Genomic DNA, 16,320 nt, shown 5'->3' on the forward strand with positions numbered 1-16,320 from the left:
GGAAGTTAAAAGATGGCACGTGGCTTTTGGTGCGCTCCTTCTCAAGCGAGCGCAAAAGCTGAGAAAAAAGAGACAGAGAGAGATGGAATTATAAGCAGTAAAAAGGTGATAAATCAAAAAACCACACGGGAGTTTTGCATGGTTCTTCTTCTTCGCGTAACTCGGTGGAGGTTAGGGTTTCGAATCGCTTTTTGGCGAAGCGGGCGATGGAGACTCGCGTGGGGAAAAATTTCCGGCTCGGTGGGAGGATCGGTCGTCTGTCCTCGGGAGAGATCTATCTCGGTCCGTCGTTAACTTGATTTGCCGATCCCCCACCCCTTCTTTGTTGTTGAAATTTTTGGCTGTATGGGCTGACGTGTGACGAATGAAGAGGTCGCCATCAAGCTAGTGAGTGGTCTATAATCTTCTTCGGGCTTTGTCATTTTTGAATTTGTTTGAGAGACTTACAGCATAGTTTGATTGATTCATTTATGTTTCTGATTGATTGATTTTCAGGAGAGAATAAAAAAAAAGCATCCTCAATTGCCATATGAAACAAAAGTGTATCGGATCCTGCAAGGAGGAAGTAATGGTTCCTTCTCCACGGCTTTAAATTCAATGTTGTTCCGTCAATGCCATTACCATAGCTACTCATTCTCTGCCTTTTGCAGCTGGGATTCCGAATGTGAGATGGTCTGGTGTTGAGGGACATTTCAATGTACTTGTGATGGATTTGTTTGGACCCAGTCTTGAACATCTATTTAACTTCTGTGGTAGAAAATTTTCCTTGAAGACGGTTTTGATGCTTGCAGATCAAATGGTTTGATTCGTCGCTTGCAATGTCCCCTGTGTTCTCGGTTAGAGTGTCTTTAAACCGTGCTGATGCTTATGGTTTTCGTTAGATTGATCGAGTCGAGTTTGTTCACTCCCAGTCATTTTTGCATCGAGATATCAAGCCAGAAAATTTCGTGATGGGTTTGGGAATAGGCGCCAATCAGGTTTGTGCTTTTTACATACTGGTTCGACTTGTGTGATACCTTTTTGGATCTAGTATGTAATGTGGTTCTCTTCATACCTTTCTTCAGGTGCACGTTATTGACTTTGGTCTTGCCAAGAAATACAGAGACAGATCAACTCGTGAGCACATTCCTTTCGGCAGGTGAGTTGAGCTTTCGAGGATACTCTCCTTCTTGTAGGTTATTTACATGCTTAAATTAGTATTTGTACCTTCCTTTTTTGCAGTGATTGAGTTTTCTCTTAACCTGTTCAGCATGTTGTATCTTGATGCCATTGGCATTATGCGTCAGAATGATTACCTAAAAGAAGGTCATGCTTCAATCCTGATTTTAGTTTACGCGGATGATGTCATTGCAGTCATGTGGACTTTAAGCCTGCATTGTTGAGGCAGTATATTCAGATGATTGCGGTCGTTATCTTTTATGACCTATGAAATTTGGTTTCTTAGTAAGCTTCTGTTCTTGTACGTGAGGAATACACAAGAACAATGAGTAAAAAATAACAGAAAAAGCAACGACAATCTTGTTACACTACCCTAACTTCATGAGGGCGTAGCGTGTAGCGTGTCAATTATATTTAAACTGGAAAGTGAGTTGCTGTTGCTATTTTGTTGGTTGTCCCATGTGCGCTGTGAATGATGGTCTTCTCCAAATTACTCTGCCCCTCCAGCTAACTAGAGGCTTCAGTAGCAGTTATTACGTTTTAGAGGGGTCACTGAAGGCTGTATGGACTGTGGATTCTGTAGTTACTGTTGTCACCTCAAAGAAATCAACTGTTGTATTCTTTCAATAGAAGTTTTTGACGTACGATGTTTGCCTTGACAAAGTCTACCATTCGAGGCTATGGGTATCATGGTGAGCAGTAGCTCATTGTGCTTGTTGATTGAACATCCAGGGGAAAGAAGAAATTGACTGGAACCGCAAGATATGCAAGCAGGAACACTCATCTTGGCATTGGTACGGTAACCCATTCCTTCATTTGGAGTAGTGAGCTTTTTGGTTCTTTTCTTTTTCCTTTCATTGCTGATTTCTTTTTCTCTTCTTTTGTTGGTCTTAATAGAGCAAAGTCGGAGGGATGATCTAGAGTCTCTTGGTTATGTTCTTATGTATTTCCTAAGAGGAAGGTAAACTGTCGCTGCCTATCTTATATTGTTGATTAGGTGATAGGTTTTTAGTTTTTTCCAGTAATTGGAACTACTCCTTTCTTTGCAGTCTCCCTTGGCAGGGATTGAAAGCAGGAACCGAGGAAGAAAAGAGTGAGAAGATTAGTGAGAAAAAGGCTTCTACCTCAGTTGAGGTATGTTGTATCTTTGCGAGCATATTCGGTCATTTCTAGTTCTATGGACTCATGAACTCTGATGCTTCACAGGCTCTTTGTCGTGGTTATCCGACAGAATTTGCATCCTATCTTCATATTTGCCGTTCACTGCGATTTCGTGATAAGCCAAATTATTGTTACTTAAAGAGACTATTCCGTGACCTCTTCATCCGCGAAGGTTTTGTATACATTTTGACCTTTCTGATTTAGCCAACTACTTATGTATGTATTGCCAATACAGATCATTTGTTTATCTGTAAGGGAGCCACAGCATAATTTCCACTTTCTTATTTGACAAGGTAATCTATTCCCCAGGTTTCCAGTTTGATTATGTATTTGATTGGACTGTACTGGAATATCAGCAGTCTCAAATGGCAACACCCCCATCTCGTGCACTGGTAAGTGACATTTATGCTCCGTTTGGGAAAGTGGAGAGAATGGAGGTTTGAGTGAAAAATTTTGAAGTTTTTGTGAGAAGTAGATGGTAGGAAAATTTCCAATTTGATGTTTTTTACTTCCCATGTTCTTTCCTTTGGTCTAGTGCAAAACTCTGAAGCCTCTTCCATTTCTACAATTCATATCAGCAATTCCAGCATCAAGAAGCTCGGTCCTGGTCTTCGCATCACAATGTGCTACCCGGCATAGTGATGTGCATATGCATCATCCAGAGTAGCATGGCCCTCCTTCAGCGGCAATCTGACTAAGTCAACGTCGTCCGAGTCCAAGGCCCGATGAATTCTCTTCACATGCTTATCAGGAAGGTTTATCCATTCAGGAATGTTCAGGCCAAGTTCCAAGCGGCAATTAATGACTTGTTGAATGATCATTTATATCTGTTATCACCGGACGTAGATTTCTTTATCGTAGTTTTCTCTGCCAATTTCTTTTTCTAACTACTGCAGCACTACTGAGCATTTCAACAGTAGACAAGGTGTCTTCAGGCACATCATCGTATTGAAGGAGGAGGGATGTCGACCAAACATTTGTCCTCATGTAATGACATCAAGTAGGAAGGGAACTAATCACCCATGAAGTTGACACAACTATCCCACTAAGTCGATTTCAATGTAAAAGGCTAGTATGAAAGAGCTTCAAATTGTCAGATGCTCTTTACTAAGCAAGTTATAGGTGCAGTCGAAGTTATCCCACTTTCTAGTGGCCCTCATCATTCCAATTTTATCTGAGGCTGAGCTCATGGAACGACCACTCTTGAAAGCTTTTAACCCCTTCTGGTTAAATTTCAAACGGAATTGAATCCAATCATTAGGAAATATGCCTGAATCGAATCAAAACTCGTCCTAAACCAAACCGAAAAACTTAGTTCGATTCTTGGTTATCCTTTTTTTTTTTTTTTGTGCTTCATAGCTCATGATGTTGGGCAGCAATTGCGGCAATTTGAGCCATTTTATTACGTTATTGATTGATTGCTAAGTATTATGTCAAATGTTACGACCATTTTATCTAAACGATCAGAATGAAAACTCAAAATGCAAGTAAAATGTTCTGTATGCTCATGAAGAAAGGCAAGAATTGCTAGAGAAACTCTTCGCAAAACCAATCTTGAAGTGGGAGCAAATTTGAAGTTGGTTGCAGTAAAAAATGGGGATACGTTACATGCCAAATGCAATCACAATCTGCTGCAACTAATGACTGATAAATTCCTCGCAATTTGTAATACGATGGAAGGCAAACTAACAAAAGGCTCATGAGATCAAGTTCTTGAGTGATCAATTATACAATCAAGATTGAGGCGTCCGACTTGGATGGGACACCTTGGATGGTTCTCGACCTGCCCTCGCGAACAAGAAAGAACAATCTGCAAAATTTATGAAGTTCTGTTGCAGGGGAATTGCAGTGCAAGGAAACATCACGTCAACCCGATCCCAACTCTCAACAATGGCTCGGCAAGGAATAGTACTAGAAGCGGTAAGACTTCAACATCATCAGCCACACCAAGCACTGGTACATGAGATTTCCAAGTACCAGGACATAAGAATGAAAACCATGGTTTCCTAAGAACATTTATATACAGTTTCGAACATGATCACGGTTAAAAGCAATAGGTCAATGCAAGTCTTTCTGATCACGGTTAAAACCATGTTCTGAACATTTATATTGCATCAGGTAGGTTCATCCATTTTAGCTATACAACGAAATCCCACGGTCGGCGAACCGAGTTCTCTCCCGGCCAACATTCTATGCCTAATAAGCATTTCCACCCGGTACAGTCGACGGGTCCCTGCTAGCAGTGTAGTTCTGGCTCTGATGGTTTGGCATAGCCCCGGCATCCCTTTGAGGCGTGGTATTGGACTATCCTTGATTCTGTGAATACCCTTCCATCTTTGGAGCAGCCCCCATGTCTTGCAGCGGCATTCCACCCGTATTGCCGTGAGGCATCCCTCCTATATTGCTCTGAGAAGGCATCTCGCCCATGTTATGCTGCGGCGGTCCACCAATGTTGTTTTGGGGTGGCATTCCGCCCATGTTTTCTTCAGATACAAGGGCTCCAAATGCAAAGTAGTGCCTTGTTGAAACTGAGTAGATCTTCATTCTGGCTTCTTCTTCACTGTAATAGCACGTGTAACAAATGGTGGTCAGACAAAATAAAAGGAACAGCAATAAATCAAGATTATCAATGACTACACGCAAAAGGACTAGCACTTCAAGAGCCATTCGCACAAAAAATTAACAGGTAATAGAAACTTTTGCTTCAGTACCCACCCAATACCTATCATAAACATCCTCATAGCTACTATCATAGTAATTATGATATTTCCAGGAAGACCAATTTCAACAAGAAGTTTTCAATTCACATGAAAGGGACATACACCACATCTGGCAATGAAAGACAAAAGTAACAAATCCAATCATTCCTACTTGTCAAAATCAATTCTAAATCACAACACAGCATCAGCAACAAAGAATCATCTTTGAGCTCAAACACCTGATAGAGCAAGGATAATAATAATCACTGCAAAACAAAGACCAATAATCTGGCTGAATATTTAGTTAAACCAGTTTTGCTTTGAGCTAAGTGAGCAACAACTTATCAATGGAAAGCTTTGTGTCATCATGTTTGTAAACCTTGTTTGTGAGAGACGGAAGCAAAGAACTAAAGAATTCATTCAAGGTAATTCTAACATATCAAGAAGAAGCTGAAAAATGACCGATAGGCTAAACAGAGTACAAGCAGATAAGGTGTTCTAAATAATATGAAGTTGATAAACAACAGGCCGGTAAAATTTGGCCCACTATTTTAGCCATGGTTGAAAGACAATTTCTTTTTCTTTTTCCTTTTTTTAAAACTGAAACAAATGGATATACACAAACATTATACCTCGATTTTTCAAAAATATTGATCAGATACGAACACAAGAAAGGTTTTTTCAGTAGAACATATTCTTTTTTTTTGGTTGAAACAGTAGAACAGAGTTGACAAGATCGGAGGAGTGACATTTCGTGTCACGACATAAAATTACTAAGGAAAACCTAAATTCGATAGAACACAAACAAAATTAGCTCAAAATTGCCATTGAGAACCTCCACACATGTGATGGATGAAAAAAGAGGAAACGAAGGGCGCAATTTTTTTCCGAATAGAGATATGGGTAGCCTATTCGCTTAATGTTAAACAACAAGCTAAAGCGGTTAGTCAATATCAATTCTGATTTGTCACACGGTCTAGAGATTTGCACGTTCGAAGGACCGTGAACCATGTAACAAGAACAACTTTCTCTTGAGTTATTTACAATATTATTGGAGTTAGACGATATTGTAAAACATACCCTATTTTAGAGAGTTATTGATAGATAGGGAGGTGCAAAGTGATTAATGGATGGGGAAGAGCAATATCCACCGTTAGATCGAGGAGAGATTTACGGTCGTAATCTACGGGAGTTTTTGTAATTCAAGTTCAAAGCTTCTCCCTACAATCCCTGCCCAGTGAGCGTGGAAATGCCTAGATCAATTAGCCAGTGACATGAGCAGCCTGTGGCATAAGCATATTTGCTCTAGTAGTTTGCTCATTTATTCTTGACAGTGGAAAAAATCTTGGATGGCGCTCTTCATTCAACTCGGCTGAGATATTTATATCTCGAGATACAAACAAAAAATCAAATGAAATCTGACTGATTTAAAGGATTTACAGTGCCGGAACTTTCTCGCATCAGCAAAACAAAAATGGCGTCCCTTTGGAGCATGCTATTCCAACTCCAGTAAAGATTCTACAGGGAGTCTTAACAACCGGGATGTTATCGTATCCTCGTGACCCTTCTCTAGTGCTCCGGCCATATATCGAATCGAAGGTCATTGTAGCATATGAAGTGGTTATGTCTTCTGAAGAGGAAGACGAGTCATATGGCTTTGCGGTGCCTGCTGAGTCTGATGTGTCACCTATGTTCGACTTGTCCGTGACTGTCGTATGGCCGAGGTCGACTTTAATGCCCATGAACTCGGAAAGCAACCCTGGTCTCGAAATCTTCACCGCATTAGCATCTATCTCCCCAGTTAGCATTTTCGCCACAGGCCACATGGTCGGCCGTATCTTTGGCATCTCCTGTGTGCAGAGAAGACCCACCTTCATGCATCCCCAGACCTCTTCAACATCACAGTCACCGTTCAGTGGTGCGTCCCCCAGCTGCACCATCTCTCCCCTCTCATGAAGTTTCCATGCCTGAAACGGTAGCCAGAAACATGTAACTGATCAGATCGTCTCAATGGCATTTCATCCTCCACGGATTATCGCATTGAAGAGGAAAAAGTGAGTATACTTCATGCTACAGCAGTTGCTTAAAATCTATATGTGCTATTCGCCGGGCAATGGTATAGCGGACCCGATTCTATAAAAAGATTTCTCTGATCACTCATCCATCCCGCAGGATTTCGTCGAGCATCCATAGGGTTTTGATTAGATCCAAATGGACGAGTGCATGCAACAACTGGTTGGTGTCTTCACATCAACACAATCAATAGAAGAAACCAATCATATTATATTTTCGCAACTTCACGTTTTAACCGTCGCTCGGTCCCCATGTCATTTGGTGTCCCAACACGAATCGATTCAGACAGTTCGGGCAATGGTGTAGCGAGAAAGGAACTATTGAATCCACTCCCTAGGCATGACATCTGATTTTGCTAACTCTCAAGGAATAATATCTCATATTGGATCTGATGAAGAAGCAATCAGGAAAGCTTGAATAAGGGCCAAAATTTGTAGCGTCCCTTTTGTTGAATATCATGTTACAAGAAAGGACAAAAATGAAGCAACACTTGAGTGTGCAGCAAACTCCAATTTTATTATCTACTTCCCATTGTGAAGCTACACAATTGACACAGGCACCATCTGAGCTGCTAAGTCTTGGATCGGCAACTTTAAATCCGAGGTTAACTTGGGAGAAATTTAATTTCGATGAGGGTGCAGTGACTTTGCGGTTCAACAATGGACCTGCGATAAGCGTATGCTTTATTTACTTGAATGCCACAACTTTTTTTTTTTGCAATTACTTAAATAACATACATTTTTAAAAAAAAAAGTTCGTTTGAGTACTATAACTTTTAATTGATTGCTTAAGTTTCAAAAAATTTTAAAAATTGCTTATCCAAGTGTCGGAAATGTAACGTGGCATAGCACTTGTGATCAATAATTTTAAAAAATTATGTCACTCAGGCACTTATCAAAAAGTTACGTGGCACGGTCGTCGCTTAATTACTGCTTAATCCTATGGAAGAGAAAAAGAAGGTCGCAGGACCGCATAGAATGGCACCAAAACAATGTTACCTAGTCAAGGTTTCCCAAGAGCAAGCCACGTGTCATTTTTATGTTGGTTGCCCGACCCCATTCATGTACATGAAAAGATCATCAAACATAGCACAACTAAATATTGGGGCCCACTTTGTGGGACGCAGCAGAAGTGGGGGCCCGGGTTCGAATCTCCATTCTCCTCCGTATTTCTCTTAATTTTCTTTTAACTTTTCCAATCTTATTTGTCATACAAAATAAAATTCAAGTGCACGAATAATTATTCTACACATTCCTATGTGTAATTAGACCATTGCATTTTGCACATGCAATTAGTATATGGAAATAAAATAGTGATAAAGAATAATTAAATTCCTCGTTCGATTGGTTTGGCTCGAATGATATTTATTTCTCTTTTTTTTTCCTTCCATCTAAGTTTGTTTCGTTTATCAATAATAACACAAACATGTACCCTTTTTGCCTGTCTTTGTTGATTAATCCTTTGAAGAGGAGGCAAAATCAACAAGATAAAGAAAGATTGTAGGTTTGGTCTTTCGATTTTGGATCTCCTATTACTTTTTAGGATACTCTCGGGTTCTTAAGACTTCAAGATGGTTCTTCTTCTACAAAGAGGAAAGAAAGTTACATGTTACACACAAAAACAAACCATAGCCAGCATGGACGAAACTTCAGTGTTCGGACGCCGCTATGGAAGGTGGCACTTCCCTGTGCCGGGGCCGCTCCATACTAGATTTGCCTAAAGGAGCAAATTCATATGACCACGGACTTTATGTCCCCCGACAAAACAAGAGCAACATTTGCTCCCAACTTCTCGATTTCCACTCTTAGAGAATGCAGGTACCTATCTGTCTAACCTTCAATACCATCTTGATGACTTGAGTTCCTTCCTTGGCCCGCCGAACGACTGCATCTGACCAATTTCTCGTAATGGGAGCCTTATTTTTGTGGCATCGACGAACACGGCGCGACAATTGGCCACGTGGTGGCCAGGTTTTTCCAAGTAATTACGAACGCCCTCTTTCAAAAGTGTCATCGCAAATCGGAGTCAATAAATAAACAATGCCATAAATTGGAATAAAGAAGAAGCGAAGGGAGTTGATGTGCAAAAGTTTTTTGGACACATTGGATTGTTTCCTACGATAGCTTGGTAAGATTCTCTCTCTCTCTCTCTCTCTCTCTCTCTCTCTCTCTCTCTTCATGAGCTAGGAAAATAGAAAAACATAATTTCTTTTAGGCAACTTCGATGGCAACTATATGTAAGTTCACACTGACATGTTTCCATTTTTTTGCTAAGGTAGAAAAGGAAAAGGATTTTCTTCATTATTGGTATTCAGATTTTAAGTCATACATACTTTTATTTTTTTTATTATTCTTATCTTATGTAATGGCGACGGGTCTATACATTTACATGGTGTAACTTTGGTCTTGTTTGTCCATTTGTTTTCTATGAAAACTATAGACCTCGAATATATTACGTGCGTGTGCAAAAATAAAGAAAGATTTTTTGCTTAAATCTGAAAAGTATAAGAGATTTAAGAGATTACGGTTTAAAGGTATAGAGATTCATCTTACAGTCGAATTTCCACATCGTCCCTATTACAAGAAAAGTTTGGATTTTTGGTTTCTTGGGCAATTCGATTTTAGGTGGTTCCTTTGCACAAGCTCGAGAGTATTTGTATTTTTGTCGGGTGTCGTTTAGAAAACTTATAAATGACAATGGACAGAGAGAAATTAATGGACCATTCAATTTCAAGTGAACATACCATATGACATTGCTTGAAATAAATAACATATATTCATGATTCTTCTTGTTTCTCGCCATTCATAAGTGGCAATTCACTACATTCCAAGAAACCTTGGAGATAAGATTTGGGGGCGGATTTGCCCTTCCAAGTAAAGTAGCACATGCCCATTGTAGGCTTGTGGCTCATAATCCCAATCAACCAAACCTCTTTTTGTCCCGAAATTCTTGTACTTATTCAAATCCTAATAAAGTTATGTAATTAGACGGATCAAGTCTTAAGTCTACATCAATCAAAAAAATTGGGGACCTATTACATTGTTTACAAAATGGCAAGCGCCCAACTCATAATTGGCGATTCGTAAGTTTAATTCCTACTTGGTTCAATTCACATCATGACATATGAACAAACAGTAAGAATTCCAATTCTTATTGAGACTCGAACTCATAGGGAAGAAAATTGATTTATGGATGGAATCAAATATGCAGTATTTACAAACAAAAGTATTCGGTTATTGGGGGAAAAATCAATCTACTTTGATTGTCGAATCAAGATCAACTAGGACAAAAATAAAGCAAGATATGCAAAATCACCTTCATGAAATTACACGACACAAAAGAAAGAATTATATATATAAATTTGAAAAGAGAGAAAAATATATATATCCAAATTTTAACTTTTACGAAGATCATGGGTCGACGGAAAAAATCAGTTTACTAATGGAATTGTCGAGAGATAAAATAAAACCATTTAGTGAGACAAATAAAACTAAGGGCACGGCTTAAAATCCACGGGATGGATTTTGCTGCCTCCACAGCTTTTTGAGTGACGGGACAAAACTACCCTTAGCGAGGAATGGTAAGATATTGACTAATTTACGACGCGTGACAAACTTTCATTTTGTCCATTCGCGATTGACTGCGTCAATTGTCATTTTCTGCTTGCACGGTCGCCTTTTTTTTTTTTTAACCCCTTGGTAACACATGGGTAATTCCCTTTTTCGATATATTACTATTTAGATCAAAAGATTATTACGATAATTCAAGCTTACAATGCTTTAAATCAGTTTTTGTCAGTAAAGATGTGAACTCGTCATTCTAAGATCCAAGTTTCCCGACCGAAGCTACATGAAAAGATGCAGACTTATGATCTTTGAACCTCTCCTAAATGGAACGAGAAAAGGTTTAAATCAGCTTTAGTAGTTACATCTAGAAATTTCATGATCACACGGTTCGGAAAATTTGATCTAGACAAATGTACTTGATTTATTGTGTTGCTGAATAGGGTATTACCTGATATATACTACAATAATAGTTGCATACATAGTGCTCTTAACAGTAAGTTTTCGAAAAAAATGAACGAAAATATCTTGGATCTCAACCTCGTCCTTGCTCTTCAGCACCATTTTACTTTTCCATGTAACAAATACCATGTAAGAACCGAAACATGTGCTGAACAACACCATACTTTAGTTGTGTTGTCCCGGAAACTATGTCACTATCTACCATATTCTTTAGCCTAATACATAGAGGTATCAAATGGGTGAATGTGAATAGGTTTGGGTTGGACCGAAAATGGTCCGACCAATATTAGCCCATGCTAAATTGGCATGGAAGACTCGAGCCCAACTGGGACCCGAGAGGACGATTTTTCGCACAGGGTCATGTTCATCCATCGTCTTCTTCCTTGCTACAACTCGATCCCGATTCGCCCCTAACACGAACCCATTTTAGGATCATGCCGGTCTTATATTTGGCTTCTTTTCAGGCCGAACTTGTGTGCTTAGGTCAGTGATGATACATTGAACAATCACACCGCACAAACTTGTAGTCCCACTAGATGAACAGAGTGCGCCCTCGCACATTCTCCAGATGCCTCTCAAAAGTCCATCATGCATGAGGGGCCAAAACGTGTGCTTGGTAAAAAAAAACCCTAATTAGCTTTGTATGTGAGATTTCTGAAAGGTTGGTGCGTCCGTTCGACTTGACTAGTAGATGACAAACCTCCGCTGCCTCTCCGTCTCCCTCTCTCTTCTCTCGCTTCTCTCGCACGCAAAAACACAAACAGCTGTCCTTCGCTCTTGACACATCTATGGACGCGACCAAACAGGAGCAACCCGAGCAACAAGGAGGCTCCCTCGGCGTGCTGCAACTCCTCAAGAACGCCTCCAAGGAGCTCCAAAGCTTTACCGTCTTCCTCACCAAAGACCCCCAAGCTTCCGTTATAGCTGTTCTCAATCTGGGCAACGAAATTAAGGAGCTTCTTGAGACCGACCCGAGCCTGTTCAAGCTCTCTCACTTGCTCTGCAACCTCCAGACGGCGCTCAACGAGCTCAAGGCGGCTCAGGGATATGGGCTCCGATCCATTATCCGCAGACAAGCCATTTACTACAAGATATCCCAACTCGGGGGCCAGATCGAGCGCGAAGCCCAAGCTTACGTCGACAAAGACAGCATTTTCAGGTTCGTCCGCACGCTGGACCGGTCGGAGGACGAAGGGGAACAAGTGAAGGTCTTGACCGAGCTCGAGCAAAGGCTATCCCGAGGCTTCGACAGAGATTACCAAGACCTGATCCTGAAGGCCAAGGTGTTTCAGTTCCTTGAATCGATACTCTGCGACAACGCGTGTTCAAGAACCATAAGAGAGCACGCGGCTCGAGTGATGGTAGCCCTGATCCGGTTCAACCGGAACGTGTTCGTGGGTTTGGTGCTGATGGGTCCGACCCTCGAAGCGTTGATCTCGATGGGCTCGCGCCGTTCCATCGAGGTGCTCACCTCGCTGATCGCGCTCGTGCGGAGCCCCTTGATCGACGAGATCGAGTCGCTGGGGGGAATCCCGAGAATCATGGGCCTCTTGAGATCGCCGGACCCGGCCACTCGAGTCGCCGCCTTCGATTGCCTGTGCGAAATCGCTTACCACGGAAGGAAGGAAGTGATCGAGGCCGTGCTCGAACAGGGGCTGGTCGAGACGCTTCTTGAATTACAGCGACGAGACCAGATCGACCATGGCGGCGGCGGAGGGTTCGATGGGTGCGTGGCGAAATTCGCGGTGCAAGTGGAGGTCGGAGAAGGGCTGACCAATCGAGAGAGGGGAGAGTTCAAGATGGAGATACTGAGGAGGGTGAAGGAAGGTTGCGTCTCCGAGGCCGAGGTTGCCAGCGTCTCTGCCGAGGTTTTGTGGGGTTCTTCGCCTTAAATGAGTTGTTCAGAAATTTTTGTCATGTTTTTGGCTCCATGAGTACATAATTGCCATTGGATTCATTTCTTTGTTGTATCTTTAGCTTCATTTCCCCTTTTTTGGCCTTTTTAGATAGGCTTCCTTTAGAACAAAGGTGAGAAGCCCATTTGATCATTTTTGTCAACTTTAACAAATAGAAAAAAGAATTTCGACCCCGAAAAAAAAAAAAAAAAAAAGAAGAAGAAGAAGAAGAAAAAAAAAAAGGGAAATCTTTTTATTTGATATTTAAAAACACGTGGGTTGTTAGAATTCGCTCAAAATTTCTTATTTAGAGAGAGAAAGAGATTGAGGCCATAAGCTATGTAGCACCAACAATTTTCGGGGACTTTCATGTCGTGTCCAACACTCCTCGACATGCGACCGACACGTACTTAGCGCTCCATACATGCCAACAACGCTCGAGTCTAGCATCTCGACATGCCATTTCAATACGCATGGAGTCAATTTTTAAGCATTTTCAATAAATTAGGGGTCTCAATGTAAATTTATTAAATATATATATACTTAAGTCATATACCCAGTCACCCCAAAATGAATATGCATAGCCGGTCCAAAAAAAAAAACCTAATCGATAACCCAACATGTCGGAATTTTCTATTTTTTCTGAAATCACATGTCGACGTATCGTGTCATGTCGTGTTATATGCCACGTGTCGTGTCAATGCTATAACCACTTGGGGAAGGAGAATTATTACATGTCAGTCACCCTCCGAATCTTAACACAGAGAGAGAGAGAGAGAGAGAGAGAGAGAGAGAGAGAGAGAGAGAGAATTTTCGGGTACGCCAATCTAACGTTCTTCTTTTATTTCGTTAGAATAAAAAAGTTTATAAAGAAACATTAGCTCAATATGCTGCCATTGATCGTTTACCGTTTAATGTTGGTGAAAATTTTGATTTTAATTTTTTTTTATAAACACTGCATGTACTCCGCAAGTAAAACTTGTTCCGAGAAATACTCTTAAACGGGAAAATTTTGGGCTTTATAAAAAAGGAAAAAAAGATTTGAATTTTTTTTTTACGAATTTCAATGGACGTGTGCATATAGGTAGCGACATTTGGAGTGATCTTTGGCAAACTCATTCTTATATGAGTATTATATGTCATGGATAGGTGACGATTGAAACGTTCAAAAAAGATTTATTGCATTTCGATTTTTTGATGATAAGCACACGGCTAATAATATTTATAGAGTAATTAAGCAAGTTTTAGAAGAGGATAATTTAATTAATAAATTTTTTTCAGTTGGTTTTGATAATGCCGTGGCAAATACCGCTTCCATTCTTGATTTAAAAAAGATTTGTAAACTCACTTTTGGTGGATAATTTTTTGGCATTAAATGTACTTGACATGTTTTAAATTTATGTGTACAAGATGATTTACGAACTCTTGATACTTTTCTCAGCCCAATAAAGAAAGCAATTCAATTTTTATAGAAACATCCCCAAATTATGAAAGAATTGGGTAGATTTTGTAAAGCAAATAAGAGAACACCAAAAAAAATTCAAAAACTGTTCCGACTCGTAGGAATTCTATCTACTAGTTGTTTAATCAATCTTTTGCTTATAAAGATTTATTATGTACGTTTATTTCGATTAATGTATCCGAAATTAATTTATTCCCACAAGATTAGGATATTTGCAACAAAAAAAAAGATTTTTAAAAGTATTTAACGATGCAACTTATAGTTTATCTGATATTTATTATCTTATTACGTATTTATTTTTAATAGAGTGTGTTAATATTGCTGGTGTTTTTGAAGAATATGAAAAAGATGATCAATTAGCTCCGACTATTATAGCAATACGAAAAAATGGCTACTTTATTATACCGAAATTTTTCTTATTTATTTGATTGCTTTTGATTTCGATCCACGTATGAAATTAGATGGTTTAGGTGATTATCTAAATAGCTATTGTGAATGTTCACATTTGAATGAAACAATAAATGTTATAATTATACAAGCAGCGGTTAAAAACGCAATAGTAGAATTGTATAGTGAAATTTATAGTATATATGATTTAGGTGATAGTAGATCTTCCCAACCTAGTGACGTACAAAGCGGGAGAGTAATAGAATTAGTAAAAGGTACAAAATACTGATAAGTAAGCAAAAAAGATAAAAGGGGGCAATATGTAATATTTCTGAAATAGAGATATATTTAACCATTTCTTTTGAGTTTGGTGAATTCGAAAGCACAGATTTTCCAATTCTAGAATGGTGGAAGAAACATTAACTCAATTCTCAACCATCGTTCTCATCGCAAAACAGATTTTAGCAATCACTTGTTCAACAGTTGCGGTTGAACAATCATTTAGTGCTGGGAGATTAATTTTGGACGACCGACATTCAAGATTACATCGGGATTCGGTGGAGGCTCAAGCTTGTCTTGATGATTGGACAAATGCTCAATTTGGACAACAAGAAATGGATCGCAACGCAAAAGCTAAATTCTTCGATAATGATGATGGAAATATCACCGCCACGACTACCGGAACGGGTAGCAACGATTGTTCTTCTATCCCCAAGAAAATATGTAGGTCCTTAATGATAATTCTTTAAGTTCAAATCCCTTCCCCCTCCCTTTTTTCCTCCCAATTTTTATTACAATGTACAATTTAATGACAAATTATATTTGATAATTTATTATTTATTATTTAAAAATTAAGTATAAAAATCAAAACCGGAATCGGCCCTTGAACCGGCCCGGAACCGCCGGTTCATGAACCAAAACCAGCCGGTTCCAAAACGTGGCCACCTCTACTCTCTCCGCTCTCCTGATGAGGCCGACGACATTGTGAAGCTCTCTCACTCCAAATCACGCCTTCACCTTTACCTCCGCCTCGTCCGTCGCCTCCCGGAGCCACTGACTACGACCTCAATGAGCCACTGATTCCAATTCGCCCTTCCGAGCTGCTGATCCCCTTCTCTATCTATCGCCTTCCGGAGATCCATCGGTAGCTCCAATTCGTGTTTGCATTTAGGAACTCAGATATGTTGAAGGTTAGGGTTTTCTCCCTCTTTCGCGTTTGTGCTGGATTTACCGATTACAGATTGTGATTGCGTTCAAGGGACAAACCCAGAGAAGAAAAGTCAGATTTTGCAGTTTGTTTTAGATGGCCGAACTTCCTAATGGGCAATGAACTTGGGTTGTTCGCTGAGATGTCCCTCCTTGACTTAAGGAGAGAGCTCCGTTGGGCGGCGGAGAGAGTTCATGGCGGGGGGGTCCGCATAGACGGTGAGAGATAACCAGAGTAATGAAAGAAAGAAGGT

General features: G+C 40.1%; 1 protein-coding gene and 1 long non-coding RNA gene across 3 annotated transcripts; both read left to right on the forward strand.

The window, feature by feature from the left end:
* Positions 1 to 521: 521 nt before the first annotated feature.
* On the forward strand, positions 522 to 960 carry LOC125312524. The gene is made up of 3 exons (XR_007198207.1): positions 522 to 565; positions 651 to 799; positions 882 to 960. It is a non-coding gene; the product is annotated as an uncharacterized LOC125312524 (long non-coding RNA).
* A 153-nt stretch (positions 961 to 1,113) lies between these two features.
* Positions 1,114 to 3,332, forward strand: LOC115753701 (casein kinase 1-like protein 1). Of its 2 annotated transcripts, none has more exons than XM_048277868.1 (6): positions 1,114 to 1,952; positions 2,056 to 2,119; positions 2,208 to 2,292; positions 2,365 to 2,491; positions 2,629 to 2,711; positions 2,870 to 3,332. In XM_048277868.1, exons 2-6 carry the CDS (start codon positions 2,100 to 2,102, stop codon positions 2,984 to 2,986), a joined length of 432 nt encoding a protein of 143 aa, XP_048133825.1. In that variant the 5' UTR covers positions 1,114 to 1,952; positions 2,056 to 2,099; the 3' UTR covers positions 2,987 to 3,332. The 2 variants fall into 2 exon arrangements, with proteins under 2 accessions (XP_048133825.1, XP_048133824.1); XM_048277867.1 differs by having other exon boundaries at positions 2,898 to 3,329.
* The last annotated feature ends 12,988 nt before the right edge of the window (positions 3,333 to 16,320 follow it).

Source organism: Rhodamnia argentea, chromosome 4 (genome assembly GCF_020921035.1).
Source record: "Rhodamnia argentea isolate NSW1041297 chromosome 4, ASM2092103v1, whole genome shotgun sequence".
NCBI classification, from domain to species: Eukaryota; Viridiplantae; Streptophyta; class Magnoliopsida; order Myrtales; family Myrtaceae; genus Rhodamnia; species Rhodamnia argentea.

Excerpts from the sequence above, each read along its gene's own strand:
- LOC115753701 (XM_048277867.1), top strand. The coding sequence starts at position 2,100 with ATGTATTTCCTAAGAGGAAG. Across the intron at positions 2,120-2,207 it reads ATGTATTTCCTAAGAGGAAG|TCTCCCTTGGCAGGGATTGA; the intron begins GTAAACTGTCGC and ends CTTTCTTTGCAG. Across the intron at positions 2,712-2,897 it reads CACCCCCATCTCGTGCACTG|CAATTCCAGCATCAAGAAGC; the intron begins GTAAGTGACATT and ends AATTCATATCAG.